The 19,590-nt window shown below is 39.5% G+C and overlaps 1 protein-coding gene across 3 annotated transcripts in view; it reads left to right on the top strand.

Moving 5' to 3' along the window:
- The first annotated feature begins 313 nt into the window (after positions 1–313).
- Positions 314–19,590, top strand: part of PTGR2 (prostaglandin reductase 2) — a 31,122-nt gene continuing 11,845 nt past the window's right edge. Inside the window, exons 1-12 of one of the 3 annotated variants that reach the window (XM_067296508.1) lie at positions 314–378; positions 724–880; positions 4,063–4,114; positions 4,873–4,941; positions 7,352–7,470; positions 8,829–9,020; positions 9,966–10,136; positions 11,189–11,398; positions 12,270–12,391; positions 13,344–13,431; positions 14,184–14,223; positions 15,057–15,225. In XM_067296508.1, the coding sequence (XP_067152609.1) occupies positions 4,902–4,941; positions 7,352–7,470; positions 8,829–9,020; positions 9,966–10,136; positions 11,189–11,398; positions 12,270–12,391; positions 13,344–13,431; positions 14,184–14,223; positions 15,057–15,121 (1,047 nt within the window). In that variant the 5' untranslated portion in view covers positions 314–378; positions 724–880; positions 4,063–4,114; positions 4,873–4,901 and the 3' untranslated portion in view covers positions 15,122–15,225. Of the gene's footprint in view, positions 379–487; positions 881–4,062; positions 4,115–4,872; positions 4,942–7,351; positions 7,471–8,828; positions 9,021–9,965; positions 10,137–11,188; positions 11,399–12,269; positions 12,392–13,343; positions 13,432–14,183; positions 14,224–15,056; positions 15,226–19,590 lie in introns of those variants that run through there. The other 2 variants (XM_067296509.1, XM_013959513.2) reach the window with 2 other exon arrangements.

The following is a 19,590-nucleotide window of genomic DNA, read 5'->3' as shown; positions in this document are numbered from 1 at the left end:
CGAGCAAAACCCGCCCCCCATAGCGCTCACGTGCAGTCAGCGCCGTTTCCCGGACCAGCAGGAGAGCTGGCGGCACAGCCTCGCCTAGCAGCGGCAGCCCCAGGCGGCCTCACCAGCGCTCTCCGCCCCCGGTCACCCGACAGGCCACCGAAAACGCTACACCCGCTTCAGGCAGGAAGCGGAGGCAGCGCGCCCGCGCCGCCAGCGAAGACGCCACCGCTCCGAGGCGCGGGCCGGCCCTTTGCTCGTGTAGGACCTGCGCGCATGCGCAGGGGGAGCCGGCGACGGTTGGGGCGGGGCTGGGGGAGGGGGCGGGGCAGGGCGGCCGCCCGTCTGCAGCGCAACGGACGTGCCGGAGCGCTCGCGGCGCGCTCCGAGGTGAGTGTGAGCGCGAGCGCCTCGCGGCGGGCGCGCGCTCCGCGACGTCGGCGGGGCCGCCACGCGTCGGCGGCGCTGGCCCTAGCGGTCGCCGCGGGGCCTGCGCGGGCAGAGGGCCGCGGCGGGGCCTCGGGGGTCTCCCGGGGCGGCTGGGGCGAGCCTGCGGCCTTGTTTCGCCCGGGAGGGCTCCGGCTGCGCCCCGCGCGGGGTCCGGGCGAGGTGGCGGGGCTGGGCCCCCTCCTGCCGCCAACGGGCCGCTGTGCGCTCCGCGCCTCCCCCGCGGCGCGGGGGCCGCTGCCCTCGTTCCCAGAAGTAATTCCTAAAGGGATTATTGCCCCGTTGCAGTGCCGGCACGGGCGCACGTTTTCGGGTTAGAAGACGCTTGGTATTGCCTCATCTCAAAAACCGGAGTGTGGACCTGGCTTTGCTGAGCCCACGGATCACGCCGTGGCCCAGGCTGGATGGAAGGATCCCTTCCTTCGGGATTCATCCTGAGTACCCGGTAAGGGCTGCTGCTTAGCACCTAAAAAATGACATCCCTGGTTGCTTCTCGCCATGGTTTCTCTCTCCTACGTTACTCCATCTGCAGTTTCTGAAACTCTGATTTTGAATCATCTACAGGTCTCTGGTGACCTTTGACAGTAAGTAGTGATTTCTAGCTTGATCTTTGGTCACACCTAGGAAGGTGAATAACAACAAACTCTGGAATTGCTCTCATGTGGGAGTCAGCATACTGTATCACAGGCTTCCTCTCAGAAAAAATACAGGAGATATTTTTGCACACTGGGAGCAGTCTGCATTCCTGACTTGAAATTCTGCTCAGAAGAAGTAGGTCTTGTGAGTTGGTATTTTTAAACAGATCTTAAGCAATTCCAACACAATGCAATTTAAAAAATACTAAAAAAAAAAAAAATGCTAAAGAGATTGTACCTGAGAGCTTTTGGCCTTTTTGACACCAGATCTGAAAGCAAAGTTTATACGATTCTATCACATGTAGATACAAGTCTCTATTGCTACTGGAAGTTTTGATCTAGACACTAGATTTCTAGGAGTATCAAAAAAAAAAGAAGAAGAAAAAAGTCTGGATCAAGATACAACTGCTACTGTTCTTCCTTCATCACCTATTCCTTTCTTGAGGGGAAGTGTAGCCTGACCTCACTTCATACCGGATGTCAGAAAATCCACACTGGAGAAAATACTATGGGAGGAACTTCAGTCTCACCAGAGAATTCAACGATGAAATGTGAAACTTTAGGAAAACTGTATTCGTTAGTTCAGTTCATGAAAGTACTTCTTTTTCTTATGCCATGCATTTTTCTTCCTTGATGACACAGACAATATTAGTTCTGGCTTTTCCTAATTTTTGAAGGCTTGAATTTGCCACTTCATTAACATTCATCTAATATAGAGTTTCTTAGGGAAACATTGGAGGGAAGACTTATGCAACTAATAGTGTTAAGTTCCTTTTTCAATTTCTATTCTCCTCACATTGCCAGTTAGTTACCATTATTTTGCCCAGTCCCAGGTTTCTTGATGAGCTGTTCCCATCTCTTTCCTTGGCCCCATCTCATCCATCATTCTCAGTTTCTCCAGTTCTGTCTCTCCATTATATTTCTCTCCTCCCTGCTCTGCTGACCTTTAAGTTGCTATTTTTGCCAAATTTCTCTTACTGCCAGTCTTTCTCCTCTTTCCTCTCTGCTTGTTCCTCATTCAGAATCATTCTTCCTTGAAATTTTTCTTTGTTTCCTCCGAGGATCCTTGGTCCAGCCATTTTGAGAATACAGTTTCAGATGACTTCAGTCTTATTTGTCTGTTCGGTGTTTAGATTGACTACCTGCATCCCCCATGCTGCCTGGGCCTGGTGTAGGAGGGATAAACTGCCTGCTCTTGCTTTCTTTACTAGACTGGACTTGGCATGGCCTGTAACAGCTTGGAAGCAGCTGAATCGTGTTGGCAAAAGTATAAGCAACTGAAAACAGGTTAGAGAACACTCACTGATTAGCACAGCTTCTCAGCTGCTAAGATAGATGATGGATGACAACCATACCACTTGAATGCAGTTTTTACATTAGATTAGATTACATTAAATTTGCACCTTTAGGTGTTGAAATATTGCAAAAAAACCCTAACTCTTGCATACTTTTAGCCTAATAAGTAGCTATTCAAGTGTAAACATAAAAAAAATCAAATGTTAAACCTTTATCTGTCTTAATTTTGTTTTGTGGCAGTTATGGGTTTTAGAGGAGGGGGAAAGGCCAGGGATATGCCCATTCTCTCCTGATATCCTTTTTTTGTTATGTTTAGCACTCCAAGCTGTAGTTTTTGATGGTTTCATGAGCACTATAACAATACAAACAATAAGTTCTGTATTTTGCAATATTCAAGGAGTAAAGATTTAGGATAAGCAAGTGGTGATGATGTTCTCTTTCTAAGCTCATCTGTTTCACTTGACTCAAATATGCTATTCTTGTCAACAAAACAAACATTATGACAAAGACATCGCTATCATGTTTCATTTTTTAATGTCTTTGGCTCTTACAAAGATTGGTTATTTATGGCACTCAGCTGAGAATAGTAATAGGAACATTCTTACTTTTTATTAGCTCTGAAAACATGTGAGATCATGGTTTGTCTTCTGTTAAATCAGGTTCATGCCCCATTAATCACTTTGGCCTCTCTTGGCTGCAAAAACACAGATTTCCAGTCCTCTTTTAAACAGTTGAAATTCTAGAGGAAATTTTTCAGAAAAACAGATCAAATGGTGAACTAAGACTTTCTCATCTCTGGATCGGAGCACTTCTCAGAAGAAAATGTACTGCTAATGGAAAGACTTGTTAGTTCTTCTCTCCATGGAAAGGGCCTTTTAAATTGCTGCATATCATTATCTCTTATTTCATGTGAAAACATCCTAAACAACAATCTTTTGTCATATAGCTGTGTACCAGTATGTGTGCCTGCCTCCCAATGAATCGCACCTGACTTACACATGCAAAGCTGCTTCAAGGTCTTCCAGCAGTGAAGGCAAAAATAAATTTCTAGGCAGGAGCAGAGTGTTCTCCCCAGTCAGCGCAGGAAAACAAACCAAACATGTTTACTACAGCCCAGTGATGGGTGGTCGTCATCCTGCCGACAGCTTGGGGATCCCCTGCAGGGGCTGAGCATCCAGCTCTGCTGATTTAACAACCCTGATGGAGAGGAAGGGAGATAAGTTGATCCCTCCTACCTGTTTTCCTTCTTATGGAGCTAATTCATGTAGAAGTCAGGATAGGACCCCCAGAGACTTTATTTATTTATTAATAATTGTGGCACTTATATAAAATATGACCTTAAAACAATGGAGCTTATTTTAAAATATTGGTTTAATATTTTGTAGCATTTTCTTTCTTTCTTTCTTTTTTTTTTTTTTACCTAATTAAGCCCTGCTAATTAAAGTAGATCAAGCAATTTTACTTTCTTGTTTCCATGTATCAATACAATTCTATTTGAATTTGGGTTGCCAACATTGTAAAGGAATACTTAAATGTAAACCAAATTTTTTTAAGTCTAAAAATAGTGTACTTTAATATTAAACTTCTTTTCCAACTCTATTTTTTGAATCTCACTACTTGAAAATGAGTTCAATGGGTTTATGGATATAAATAAACTTGCATGCATGATGTTTGCAGAATTAATTTTGTTTTTCAGTCTTTCCAGAAGATGCTACTGGGACGTTGTATGAAAAACCACCTTTAACAAGGTAAGCAGGGAAACGCTTTATTCACATTTTTTTTATTTATTTTTCTTTTGAGGTTGTTTCATGTGGTTCTTGGGCATGAGTACTAAAGTTGGTGAGGCCCACTCTTTTCTTTTTAAATCGTCAGTGATGCCAGCCTGTGGATTCAGCTTAGCAATGGTTTTGACAGGATATCAATACATGTCAAATGAATCCAGCAGCAATAGAGCAAAAATATTTTAAACCTGCTGTGCCTTGTGGCAGAGACAGTTGTCTGCGAAACATGGGCTTTTACAGAAGTCTCTAAGAACAGGTGAAATGCTGGCTCTGTGGGAGCATATCTGCTTATTATTAAGGACAGGATTTCACTTGCACCACACATGTAAGGGGACAAGGTCTGCAGCTCACCTTAAAAACAAGTGTAGTTCATTTTGGCTGACCTATTTGTGTTTGCATACATTTGTTAGTTGTTTCTTTCTGCTGTCACACTGTGGTTTGTAATCGGCTTGCTGTTGCCACGCGTGCCAGCAGAATAGCTGGAGAGCAGACTGTAGTACCGGCAGCACCCACCTTCTGGAGGCAGATGTTGCTGCCATCTGTTCTCATTGTTTAGGAGACAGTTTGGATATTATGTTTCCCATTGGATTTGTAAGTGGTGTTGAAATGTCCCTATTCCCTGTCCTCTCCTTTCCCCCATTTCTAAATTACTGAGTACTTTGGCCCGTGTTCTTTCTCAAGAAATTGTGTGTGTCTCAGTTCTTCAAACAATGCTTTCTTTTTAGGGGGCCAGTGTAAAATTGCTGCAAAAGCCATGATGATTATACAAAGAGTAGTGCTGAACTCACGCCCTGGTATGTATTTTTCTCCAATAAAGGAGCAATGTGTTTGCTACAGTTGCATAATAATCCAAAATGGTGAGGTTAAAGACAGAAACTAGCTTAAGATATTTAATGTTGTGTGCAGCAATAAACCAAGTTTACTGTGAATTGTATGTATTCAGTCTGTATATGCAGATTTCTAAACACATGGGTGAGAAAAAAGGGTTCATGTGTAATATATGATAAATCCCTAAGGTTAGGGACTTGAAGTGAAGCAGCATTATCAAGCATTTCCTTTTATTTCTGACATTTGTTCTTTTTGTATTCACTCTTGAGAGACAACTAAAATAAAATATTTTGCTGCTCGTCTTTTTGTTTCCTTTTATTAAATGTTAAATCTTTTTTTCCTCACACATTTTAAAGTGGTTTTGAAATTTAGACTTTTGAGGATTTTGTTTACTTTCTTGCTCACACACTTGCTTTGTTACAGATGTCAGCACAGTTTTTGGAATAGTGAGTTTATACATTGTAGAAGGACCAGATACATGCATTGTTGTTTTTTTTTTTTTATACTGCTCAGTGCAAAAATAGTTTTGTGAGGTAAAAGCTGTTGGGTAACTTGCAGATAAGCCTTTTCTAAGGCAAATAAAAACTTACAGCAGTAGTCTTCTGTTGCCTAGTCACTCTGGCTTAAAAGATACACAGGTACCTGGCTCTCTTCTTTTAGTGCCAGTGGTTCCAGTTGTCAGGTCTGATTAATTTGCTTGCGGCGCACAACCTGAGGATGGAGCCTCCCATTATGGGCCTCTTTGCATAAGATTATAGCAGTTTCTGGGAAGCTTTAACTTAAGCATGTCTGTTTATAGCCTGAAGGGATGTTCTTGCAGTGAGGGCTATCTACATATTCATGCGCTGTGGCCATAGTCTCCCCCATCAATCTCACTGGATCAAAAAGGAGTGTGAGGAGAGAGTTCAGCACTCGCCTAGTTAGAGTTTACGGTCATTTGCTACTGGCAAAATAGTGCATGGGGGATTTGTTACGTGAGAGAAGAAATCCCAAGAGATATCTTTGTTTTGAAAGTTAGGGGCTTTTCAGAATATTGGCTATATAAAAATATTCTTTGAGAATGAAAATAGTTCCTTTTTTTAAAAAAAAAATTGTCCTACTTGCTCATAAAAATTATACACAACAAGCAGCAGGGAAGCTGTCAGCCAGTGCAAGTGCTTTATACTGGTCTGAGTAACCCTAATGTTGACAGATCAACAAAAACGATGGGTTATATTTAAATGGATCAAGCTAGGTTTGTAGATATTCAGATATATTCATCAATAAAATGCACAAAATACAGATCAAAAGGCCACTTGCAAATCTGAATAGCTCTAAACATGGCAGGGCTGTGTGTTTCAGAGCACAACTGGAATCCAGCATACATCTGTGGGTGCGGAATACATAATATGATTTGTAACCAATTTGATAATACACTGTGAGCCATAGGAGTTATTTTGCATGTCGTTAGTCTGCTTCAGATTCCTAGCTAATGGGCCACTAAGTCTGGCAGTTTTTGTTTGACCAACAAGATGTCAAGGTCATTTTGTTCTGTTGCTTGTCCTACTGCTGAGTAGAGGAGAGCAGAGAGGCAGTTCTGGGCAGCAAAAGTCAAGGTCGCTGGCTGCTGAACGAGGCAGGTGTGGGGGAAAGCTGACACCTCTTTCTGAGCCGCACCGTGCTCTGATGGATGGTTCCTGTCTCTGCCTTGTCCCGAGGAAGCTGTGTGTCTCTGGGGCCGCCCAGAACTTAGATCAGGTGCTGAATTGCTGAAATGCCTGCTTGCAGTGTGATGCAGTGAAGTTAATTATGTGCATTTTATATAAAAGAATAAAATGTTAGCCCTGAGGGGCTGTTCTTGCAGCAAGGAATAGCAAAGCTCTATCCGTTCATAGTAACTGCACTTCCAGCACAGGCAGGATAGGTAGGCCTCTCACTTGCAATACTGCACCACAGCATCCCCTTGCTGCATGTAAGGTGTGACCTGATCTCTGGGGAGGCCTGGGCTGTCCTTGCTGTGTAGGTAGAGTCCTGATGCCCACGTGAGAGGCTTACCCAGAACTCTACCAAGCAGCAGTCAGCATCAATTTAAGATGTAAGAAGCTCCCAAAGAGGCGGTATGGTTCTGACTGTGGAGGAATTAGATAACCATTTTGGAAAAGCCTGTGGATTAGTTTGTGTTGTAGGTCTTCAATTTGGTGGTACACCTATCTAATCTTACTCTGATACAAAATCTGAAAGTTAGTGGGTAGACTTATACTCAAGCAAAGATAAAAGTTAACTTATTAAAAAAAAGGGCTACCTTTTAATAAAAAGGGAAAGGCTTTTTTTTTCTTTTTTTTTTTTTTTTTAAGGAAGCTCTGTGTTGATTTATTTTTCATTTTAAAATAATTCTAGGTAAAAATGGAGTGCCAGTGGCTGAAAACTTCCGACTGGAGCAAAGTACAATATCAGATACAATCCAAGATGGACAAGTCTGTGTTAGAACCCTTTATCTCTCTGTGGATCCTTACATGGTAGGTGATGGACTTCAAGCTAAGTCAGGAGAATCCCTTTAAAAGAAAAAGTTTCTACATCTGTACCTGCTGTCATGTTTAATACCAACATTATCAATTATAGGACAAATGTATCTCTGGTATAACTCAGTAATTCTGTTCATTCTGTTGGAATTAGACTGGGAAGGAATTTGGCATTAACGTGCCAGTGAGGGGGGTGTGTGTGTGTGTATATATGTGTGTGTGTATACATACACACACACACACACACCCATATGTATACGAATATGGCTTTAGCGGGCCAGGAGGAGACTGTGAGCCCTGCTACCATTACAGAATTGATTTTATCAGCTTCATTTGAACTTTGCCTTTTTTGATGTACACTTCTTACTTTTTTGCCATGGAAGGAAGTAATATTTCTTTGAGGAGAGTGAGGGTAGAGGAGGAAGAATGTTTCATGATGAAGCAGGAAGAAGGCATGATTTGGCAAAGGATCTCCAGGCACAAACACAGAAATGTTTCAAATTAGATGTTACATAGTTATTACTAGTTTTGTTTACATGTGAAGGCCAGACTTTCTTCTTAAGTGGGAGGAGACAGGGCAAAAAAGTGTAAATACTTTATAAAGAATGGAAAAACAGAAAGGACTAGGGAATGAATCTATCACCAGCACTGTTAAAATTGTGAAAGCTGTGGATTGAAATGGAGCTAAAGATCGGCAGAGTACTAGACAGACCAATCTGCTAGTATATACAAGTCTGCTACAAAGAGAATGATGATCGTTCATTCTGTACATTGATGTGGATGGAAGAAAAGAAATCGTCTTAATTTCAGGAAAATAGATTTATCTTGGACAGCAAGGAATAGTATAAGAATATTGAAATACTAAGTTGGGCTACATGGGGAGATCTTAAAAAAAAGATTTCAACATGTTTCATTAGGTAGATGTCTGTCCGGAGTGATCTAAATACAGTTGACTCTTCTTCACTGCACATGGATGGACTAGATGACTTCTAGCTGTTGTTTTCAATCCTACTTTCTATGATTCATCCAGTTAAAGAATGGCATTGATAGAATTCTCTTCAGATCCAAGCCAGTCATCTTCAGTTACAAGTCTGACTTTGAGGCAGTGTCTGTTGAATGTATTGGCTTGGGTAATACTGCTGAAGGAGATTAAAATTATCCTCCCTTTGTATTGAGTGAATGAGTGGGGAAAGAGAGATCTAAGAAAAGAAAATGAATATTTGGCGCTTACTGACAGATTTTTGAGTAGCCCTCTGTGTTTGATGTTTTAAACATACCTCCTCTCAAACTTTACTTGAACTTATAAACAAACCATATGTTCCACAAGAGCTTCTCATTAAAGCCTTATCTTTCAGCGCTGCCGAATGAATGAAGATACAGGCTCAGATTACCTCCTGCCCTGGCAGCTGTCTGAAGTTGCTGATGGTGGGGGCATTGGGGTTGTGGAGGAGAGCAAGCATAACAGCTTTGCTAAAGGAGATTTTGTAACTTCCTTCAACTGGCCCTGGCAGACAATGGCCATTCTAGATGGAGGCCTGCTACAAAAGGTAGTGTATATGCAACCCCCAAAACCCCAGACTGTCACTATTTTCTTTTCCTAACTCTATTTTTTATAAATGCAGCTAATGCTAGCTAATACTATTTCTTAGTCAAAAATAAATCTGTGCTATTGAAGCAAACAGTTCTAAAAAGGCAGATCAACTCACATGTGGTAAAATATGTATCAATTTCTCCCTATTTATTTTTAACAAAGAAATGTGGATGCTTTTGTCGGTCACCAGGCATGCCAGTGTTATTTCATTTGTTAAATTTTTGGTAAATGTCCCTCAGGCTGCTTCTGTTAATATCTATTAATTATCCTAATTCTAGATAGAACTCCTGATCCATGGGAGTGTAGTCATAAGACATAAAATGCTTTAGATATATTTAATTCAGAAAGCACATGTTAGTGAAAGTTTGTACTTGAGATTTTCCACCCACAAAAGAAAGGGTAATCAGCATCAAGTATTTCTGAGGAGAGGTAACAGAACATTAGGTATATTGTATTCATCATCCTCATTTAACACAGAAAACGACTGTAGTTTGAGGATGTGCAGTTTTCAAGAAATTTGCTTTAGGAGTTTCTGTATAACTGATCCGCAATCCCAATGTTTGATAGTGGTGCTATTTTATCTTTTGTGCTAGCATAGGGATAGTTCAGCTTTGTTGGAAATTTCTTATCGCTCAACCACTTTTTGACATGTCCATAATTTTAGTTCTTGAGAATGACCTTGTTTTGAAACTTTTAAAAAACTATAGAAATCTTTGTTTCATTTTGTATAAACTTGTTCTTAAGGTAGAGCTAGTTTACAGCTAGCTTGTTCTTACTAGCTTGTACCTTGTCTTGTAAATACCCTGAGTTAGAGCCTTATATTGCCAGCCAACCAAATAATAAGCAGCAGAACCCTAACTTAAAAAAGAAATGAACAGCAACATATGTTTTTGTTTTGTAGCTTGTTCCACAACTTGTAGATGGACGCCTTTCCTTCTTTCTTGGCGCAGCTGGTATTACAGGCCTGACTGCCTTGTTAGGTATAAAAGAGAAAGGACATGTGAGTGCAGGCGCAAATCAGACCATGGTGGTGAGTGGGGCAGCTGGTGCTTGTGGTTCGTTGGCTGGTCAGGTAAGTAGGCTTAAGACGTACAAAGGACATTCTGTTACTAAGTTTGTCTTCTGAAACATGCTGGTTAGTAGACATACAGATAAAATCATTATAAACATAAGCAGGTATAACTTCATGGGAGGGACCACATTCACAGATTTGACTCACATTCTCACTGAGAGAGTTTTTAGGTGTGAAACTTCAGTTTCCTGAAACTGGGATGGGAGAAAACTGTCCAAGGTGGTGACTACTTGTCAAGCATAAATAAAGTAGATGGTATAAATACATGTATTTACTGTATAACTGTTTATTAGTCTGCCGTTTGATGCAGTCTGAGTTGAATGGCAACTTTTATTTTTTTCTATATTAGAACATAGTGAAAATCCTAGTAAGCCCTTCTTTGTGTTGGTTTCCATTACATTCTTTGTATTTTGAGAGTTACAGCCTTTTTAGTAAATTGTACTTTTGTTTATCCTCCTCAGCTTTGCAGAACAAGGTATGGGTAAGTTTGTTTGTGTATAAAATATATATGTACACATATACACACAAACACAACAGGCAGTGAGCAAGCTTAAGACCTTAAGAAGAACTATGAAACAACATTGTGTAAGCAAATCTATAAAGAATGTATTTAAATCAGTTATTGTCCAGTCTTATTGGCCTTTATTGACTATGTTATGGTACTTGGCAGATGGTGACTTTATCCTGTATAAAATCTATACATAAAATATACATAGAGAGAGCCAATCTCCAGTACTGCTAGTCATTGGTAATTCTACAGACTAAAACTCCTGCAGTCAGTGAGTTTGGAAAGAGCAGATTCCCGATGGTATCTGCCCCTTCCCTGTGTGTGGAGAGGGAACAACAAAATGCCATTTAGTGACAATTTTGTCACATGAGATGGGAGCATGAACTGAACTTTGTTGTCTGGAGTTTAGTTAGTAGGATGGGGAATAATTCTAGGACCCTTTAATATTGCCCTTTTCCCTCTGGTACTTTTGTGCCTGGGCAAATGAATGATCTAAACTCTTTTTTTTTTTCTTTTTTTCTTTTTTTAAACTGTGCTCCTGTAGATTGGCCGTCTGGAGGGCTGCACTAGAGTCGTGGGGATTGCTGGCACGGATGAGAAGTGCTCCATTTTGATCTCAGAAATGGGGTTTGATGCTGCTATCAATTACAAGAAGGGGCATGTGGCAGAGCAGCTACGTGAACTCTGCCCAGGTGGTGTGGATGTTTACTTTGACAATGTTGGTGGAGACATCAGTGATACAGTTATAAGTCAGGTGATTATACCAGCTGTCAAATTTATTCTCATCACTCTCCAAAGTGTTCCTGCCCAGCTTGGAATTAATTCACACTGAGACCAGCCTGCAGTACGACAGAATAGATTTTCCACTTCCATGGATCTGATCTGGGTGCTGATCTGGGTCCTGAGGAAAATTAGTCCAAATATTTGAAATTAGTGTCTGTCATCTGGACTAGCCTGGCAGCCTAGAAATAGAAACACAGTTTCTGCTCTGATCTCTTGCTTCTTTGACCAGTAGACTTGGTAATACTCTAAAAATCTTGTCTGTCAGGGTAGTAATCTTGTGGTTTGTCAGTTTTGTTTTTCTGGCTTCAGAAAAGAGCAGCTCTGCTGGCCCTCCATAAAGGCTCTTAACCAGCGCCCTTCACTGTTAACATGAAACTACAGTTTCTGTCTCATGACAGGGAGGCTTTGGTGGCAATGCCATCTTTGGGAGCTTCAAATCATGGCCATTCATTTCTGCCCTATAGTGCACTGACAGTTATGTCCACACAGCTGTATTCAACTTCCTTTGTCCTATTCCATCCTCCTGGAAAAAAAAAAAGGCATCCAGTAAAATAACAATTCCTTAAGGTGTTAAGACCCCCCTTTTAATGCCTTGTTAAATACTACATATGCTGCATAGCATTTATTTTTCCACTAGTGCCCTGCATTTATCTATTTAATTTTCTCACAGGTTAAATGGGACTGCACACGATTCTCCTACTCTTTCTCCTACTTGAAAAGTGGCTTTGAATAAGGATACCTGTGTGAAAGTTTTGCAATATGTTCTAATGCATCAGTGGAAAATGTTGCAATTTCTGAAACCAAGGAAGGTTATTTTTCTCATTTTGTGCTGTCTCAAACAGATGAATCAGAACAGCCATATAGTCCTGTGTGGACAGATTTCTCAGTATAACAAAGATGTGCCTTATCCTCCTCCGCTGCCTCCTGAGGTAGAAAAAATACAGAAAGAAAGGAATATCACAAGGTACTTTTCTCCTACAGCACTTGCAACCAAGTTCCAGATAGATTCCTTACATGATTTTATGACTCTGATGTGTGGAGGATAGCCTGGAGAGCCACATTAAGTGTGTGTAATGAGAACATAGTATTGCCATATAAAAGAAAGCTATAATCACAAGGTCATTAAATTCTTTCTTTTGCATTTGTCTGTATCGTCGTAAAAAGTTGGAAAGGATGTTGTTATACGTTATTATAGCTGTCTGATACAATACTTTGTTTGATTTAGTCTGGAACTTTCTGACAGACTTTTTAATAAGGGGGAAGATGTTGCCATGGTTCTGTTATCAAGTGTTCTGCAAAGTGCATTCTCTCCAAGTGTAGTGGTTCAGGCCGAGAGAAAATCAGTTATTTTTGAGTAAGGATGCAGCTGATGCAGTGATTGCACTGAAATTACTCTTGTAGTATTTGGATTTTATTAGATAATGGGAATTGACAAATATATACAGGTAAAAGATAGATTTTTGTCATGACTCTGGGAATTGCTGAATGCCCCATCAGGGTTCAGGTAAAGTTAAGGCAGTGATTAGAAACAAAGTCTTACAGGATTTTCTATTCAGTGTATTTCAGAAAGTTGTGGACACTTCTGATTTTCTGCACAGATTGACCTCCTCTGATCAAGATTTTTTTTTGCCCCTGGCACTTTGCTTATTCCTCTGGCAGTACAGATTTTTATTACTCTTTTCTCTGGTACTTGAAACAGGCAGAATTACTTTGCTAAGATCCATGTTATTTAATCTCAAACTCCTGCTGCACCAAGCTGTCTCAACAAGGTTGTAAAACTCTGCACTGTGTCTCGTAATTAGTATTAATAATCCTTCAGCTTCATGAATGCTGTGTTTTTCCTGAAAAGATTTCTTAAGATTTCAAAATACTTCACCAACCTTTCTTAAAGCAATGCTCATTCTTTTCTTTCACAGGGAAAGATTCTTGGTGTTGAACTATATGGACAAACAAGAAGCTAGTATTTTACAACTCTGTCAGTGGATCAAAGAAGGTAAACTGAAGGTAGGAACTTTTATATTTAATCTATGGTCTTTGATGTCGTCTCCTCAGATTGTGGACTGACTACAGGAAATCCAATTTCTTTGTCCCTGGCTCTCTTCCCATGCCTCTGAATTGAACAGAGAATTTCTTAAAAATGTCAAAATGTACTTGAAAGCTGCTTATGGTAGTACTGCTTTAGAAAATACCTGCTGAGGATGGTGTGACTATAGTATGAAAGGCTTTTTTAATTACATACTGCTGCTATCTGAATTCTTTCTTTCAGCATAGGGTGCAAGCACTTTTTTATTTAAGGGATAGGACCCTCAAAAATATTTGCTTTTGAATACCTGATTAGGTAGTGTCCTGAATGCTTTTGGGGATCTTGTCTGAAATTTTGTTTCAAGCTTTATAATCACCATTTATTATTTTGGGTAGATGCTTTGTATCCATCCCTTTCCTGTGAGATCTGTATAATGATTATGGTTCTTCAGGTGATTGGTTAGTTTTCCTGGGACTTCACCTTCTCATTTGCGTCCCAAGATATGAAATTTTGGTAGATGCAATAATGTTCCAGTTATGATAGAAGGATTAAATTGCCTATAGGTTTATCAGAAAGAATTCTTTCTTGATGAAAGAACTGGCCCAAACAGAGCACTGTCTGTTATGGCAAGAGAATTTTTTAGATTTTGGTAATTTCTGTGGCAAGGAGAAACCTTTTTGAGAAATGTTAATCTTGTTTGAAGAAGACTGACAGGACTTGCTTGTATTGACAGGTCAGAGAGACTGTGGTAGAAGGCTTGGAAAACATTGGTGGTAAGATTTTACACTATTTCCTAAGATTTTTACCATTTTCTAAGAATAATTTGATTAAATACAGCATCAGTAGAGGCCAACTTCCTCTTTTATCTAAAGCATGCTTTCAATATTATAATAAAATGAAAAGTAGGTGAGTATATTTCACTAGGTATTAAAATGCTTTGTGATGTGCTGTGAGAATGCCTCCCTTTCACGTAACAGGCAATGGTATGATTTAGCCTGTTTAGCCTTTAGTGTCATAAGATTACAGAAAAAAACAGTAGAATTTAAAACAATAGCTAAATCTTACAGGTTTTAATTTATTTCTAATTGTTGCTACTTACTGGTATACATATGTATTTTGAAGGAATTTGATCAAATATAGCAGTCGTATTTCATACTTCGTTTATTCAAAGATTTATTCTTTTGCATCTGCGTTTCACATTTATTGCACAAAACAGAATATTTATAAACCTTTTCCTTTCACAAAGTTTTGTGAAACCCACAGCATTTGTGGGCTCTCAGATCATGCCTTGCCTTTGTGTTTTGTGTTTGTATAGTATATCACAATAGCAGCAAATGTAATCATTACCTGGTATAGGGCTAAATAGATGCTCACAAATCAAATTTTTAAATTATTATACAAAACTGCCCTTAGCAGTTTCTTACCAGCTAACGTTTTTTTTCTTCTGAACTTAGCATGTCATGAAGGATAAATATGTTTAAGTACAAAACATGATATCTCCTTTTTCAGGAACTATTTAATATTTTTGCTCCTAAAATATTTTTAAAAAAGAGGTTACTTGGCACATTTTGCTTGGCACTAACTTATTTCTTTATTTCTCTTGAAGCTGCTTTCCAGTCCATGATGAATGGAGGCAATATTGGAAAACAGATTGTCTCAGTTTCTAAGTAAAAATCATTGCTCCAGGAAAAATGAACTTCATCCTATCTCTCATAATGAGGAAGTTTAATTTATCCTAATTTCCATTTTCTTAAATAAACAATATATTAAGTTTTTCTGTGTGTACTAAAAGCAGAGATTCTGGGATGCTAAGGCAGTACCTATGCTGGTAAACTAAACAGAACCGGAAACAGGAATGCAATCATTCATACTAGTAAACGGTAGTACCCTCTGACGTGATTTCGGCACTTGCCAGCTAGCACACTCCCAAATAATTTCTGGGTCTGGTCTGGGAGTTAGAACATCCTCAAGAACTATTTCCAATAGGCAATTTATATGCAGCCACCCAGTTTTGGAAGCTAAAAGAATTTACTTGCATAGATGTGCACCATTCCCATGCTAGTTTGTCTCAGTGCCCAGAAACCTCCCTAGGAATGTTTAATTCACTAGTGTAAGTTTACCCTGACAGTCAAGTCAACCTGGCTAATTATCTTAGAATTTAAGTGTTCTCACTTTTACAGATCATTGCAATGAACAGACATCCACTCATCAGTCTTGTCCATTTCTCTGTATTGCATCATATTCCCTATTTTCAGAGTGCTTGAAACCTAACTTGTTTACATTTACATTTCCCATCTGCATGCAACTGAGACTGTCATCAGAAGTAGGTTCAGCTTCAAGGCTAGCCTCCTGCTTAATTGTTTATTAATTTCCTTTTCTCACTCTTTGCTTTCCAGATTTAACTCTAAAAAGAAAATTTATTTCCTTTTTTAAAATCTACCATATCTTATTTCTATGATAATCTCCCTAATTTCACTAGTTTGCTCTGTTTTTTACACCTTCCCAGGGCGCCTGAGAGAGAATCTCAGAAGTATGCTTCCTGAGGACAGAAAGTAACTTTGCAGATAATTGACTTCGTGTTCTCTCCATAACTTATCCTGGCTCAGAATTTTCCGTGTAACGATGCTCTTTTACCATCACAATAGGGAAACTTGAAAAAAGGAGTCACTGTTTCCAAGCCTAATAACAGAATGGGGAAGCATTTGACTAGCATAATCCCAAACTAAAGGGTTTGACGAGATTAAGTACATGTCTTCAAAATCAAGAAGCAGAAAAGAGAATAGATGATTATCTTAAAGACATTAGAATTCTGATATTGTGTAAATTTAGAGATGTTAACACCGTATCATTTAGACAATAGGCTCATTCATGACACATTCTGATTTACAAGAGATTGATTTTGTTTTTAATTTGTTTGCTTCTAAGAGAAGTGTTTCCAAACACAAAGGTCAGCTGAACTGTCCAGAGGACCGATCCTCTAAATCTGCTTGAGCCACTACCAAGGCTCAAGTTGTGTGGAATCCAAGAACTAGGAAAGAAACACTTTCCAAGAAATTTGGCATCATGAATCAATTTGCATACTGTGGAAAGTAAGATAGTGGATATCAAATTCGCCGTATACTGTTTTGAGCAATATAGAAAACAAGCCCTTCATTTCCTAATGCTGAAGCTGACCCTGAAAAAAGGAAGCATGCAGTGACTGATGCTATAGACTTTGAGGAAGAGAAGGCCACATACAGTATAGCATTAGATGATCTAAAATTTTCAACTGTGCAGTCTTCACTTACGCAAGCAGTGACTGGTTCAGTTTCAGCTAGACTGAATCCAGCATCAGTGTAACTCAAGTACCATTAAATAACAATGCTGCATTGTGATAAAGGCCAATGTTTTTGTTATGTACCATAAAAATAGTGTGAGCTCAGTTGGCAAATGAAGACATAGAAAGCAACAGGCAGGTGTAATTCTATGAATTTCTGCTTATTGACTGTCTATAGATTGTAACTCACTGCTGAAAGCGGGGCAATGCAAGCTATAGGCTTGTAATTTGTATGCATCTTAAATGAGATGGGGGGAATACAATGACCTGAGCACTGTCTCTACTTAGACTTGGATTCCTCTCATGTCAGCTGAGGATTTAAAGGAGAGGGAGTTAATGGGAATACAGCCTTTCCAGATAGAACCAGCTACTCTAGTGAGTGTGCTGCTGTGGCCTGGCATGTGGTTTTATTGTCCCTCTTCCCTTCCTTTCTTCCTCTTACCTGCTCACACACACATAGGCTGTAGATTGATATAGTATCTACCCTATATACTGTTACCCAATGTATGCTCCATTCTGCTGTGAAATTTCTATCAGGAAGCAAGTTGGCCTTAATGCACTGTAATGCACTTAAGTCTTTCTGAACAAACCTTCTAATCCTTACAGTTCATTCCTAAAGCAAATATCTGAATGCAAGAGAGAACGGCCTAATTCATGTATATGACAGTAAAGGAAACATTCCATACCCCAGCAGTGAATCTCGTCTTACTTGAGGCTCAGGTGCTACTGCTCCTGAAAATTGCACCAGTGCAAGAGTATTTTTACAAATGAGAAGAGTAGTATTGCTGTTGCTGATGAGTTGAAATAGTATCAGTTTCAATTAGCAGCAGAAAGTCTTACATTGAATTTTTTTGTTTGTTTGTCTATTTTTTAGGTAGTCTTCCATTATGTTTTTCTATTTTCTTCCAACCTTGAAGAGTCAGCTCCTTCCATATACAAGTTTAAAGGCCCTACAACTCACATTTCCCTGTATTTAGTTTCCTCCAATCTATAAATTTTCTTTCAGTTTCAACAACCAGTTTTGAGAGAAAAACTTTTTTTTATTCTTAAAAACCCTTCTTCCACTTTAATCCCAGACTGCTTGGAAGCAAGTATCCAAAGGTAGTAGTATCCACAGCACCCTAATTATTTAAAATTTCTGCATTTTTCAAAAGAGGCTTCAACTATGAGTTGTGGTAAATTTGTCTAACACAAATGTAAGACAGACATTATAACAATAACCACTACTGAAAAGGCGTGAAAATGTTGGTTTGCCTTTAGATGTTATGGATGAAGGCATAATTATGCTGTAGTCAACTCCTGGCGTATTTATGTTTCCAGAATTGCATTTGCTTGTCCAAAGTACAACTTTTGTACTTTTGAGCAGGGTTGACTGAGGAACTATTTCTAGAGTGAGCTTGTATTTGGCATGACGAGTTGACACACTGTCAAGGAATGACAGGCCTCTAGGAAGTTACTTTTCACAACTGCAACAAAACATGATAAAGAAAATTCATTATCGTTTTCAGAGCAATTGCTTAGTAATCCACACAAGTCATAAGCCTGTTAGAGGGTGAGGATGTGAGGTGTGAGCCAGTATAAGCTCATGCTGAGATACTGATCCTTTGCGCAATAAAGGCAGCTTGACTGCTGCAGCATTCCTGTACTTTGCTAACTGCAGAGGGGGATATAGATTCTACCAGCATTAGTCATCAGGTGGCTATATGGAAAAAAAAACCCAGTGACAAAGTAAACCTCAGCCTGGTACCCTGAATACTTAGGATTCTCACAGAAGCACTTTATATTTGTGAATCCTGGCTCATGTTACTTCTTTAGAATAAATAAAAGCCAAAGGGAGAAAATGGTTTCAACCAAGTGCCTAAGTTAAAAAAAAATATACTAATACATAGCCAGATCATTTTTCAGCTTGCCTTAATTTCTTAATCATTGCAACACTGTGACTCTACAGCAAGCATGTAAGACTCTAGGAGAGATCTCTTAACAAAAAGTGACCGATGACATGTAACAAAAATCCAGGACGCTTTTGATGTAGTTGATTGTCATGGACAGCAGAGAGACTAGCATTTGACCCTGAAGCTTCACCTTGCAGAGGTGATGTAAGATTTTAATTGAGAGCAATTTTGAATTCAGAGCATGAGGTATGTGACTGTGATAAGGTATTAGAAGTTCACCTAAGCAATCTTTATAAGTAAGCATTTCTTGTTGCAAATGCTAATAATTGTTAAACAGCATTGGACAAAGAGATCAAATTTGTTTCTTCTTTAAGCCAATCTTCTGCTTGTTCATGTGGTAAATTTTCATGTACTCCCATTTTCAGCTCTTCTCCCTTTGCACTTTGAAGCAGTAGCTGTTGGCTTTCCTATATTTCATTTTCTTCCCTTCTGTTTTCTTACCTTCTCTTTTTGTTCCTGTTCCTTAATTTTTTCCTAGTTCCTTGTGTTTCTTGTCCTCCTCCTTGTTAACTCCTTCCTGATAATCAGAAGAACATGCTGTCTTCTACAGGACCATCTATTAGTGTTTTAGTGCTAGGACATGTAGTTTAATGTCAGGATGTCTCAGAAAATCTCAGCGATACCATGAAAAGAGCTTACGGCCCCCACCATAAGTAGTTCTTGGCGCTGTTTATAATAGCAGTTGTAACAAGAGTGGAGAGAGAACACAGCTGCCTTTCAACTAGCTTCATCCCTTTAGTCTATATTTTAATGCATAGATGATAGTGAAAGAAGCAGATGCAGGATTATTTAGTCCTGTTGTTTCTAAGATTGCTCTTCTCTGTTGCCACCCTGCCTTTCTCCTTTACTGGGTTCACTTTAAAGTGGGAAGT

This window comes from Apteryx mantelli, chromosome 4, assembly GCF_036417845.1.
Source record: "Apteryx mantelli isolate bAptMan1 chromosome 4, bAptMan1.hap1, whole genome shotgun sequence".
NCBI lineage: Eukaryota > Metazoa > Chordata > Aves > Apterygiformes > Apterygidae > Apteryx > Apteryx mantelli.
This window is presented reverse-complemented; position numbering and strand designations above follow the sequence as displayed.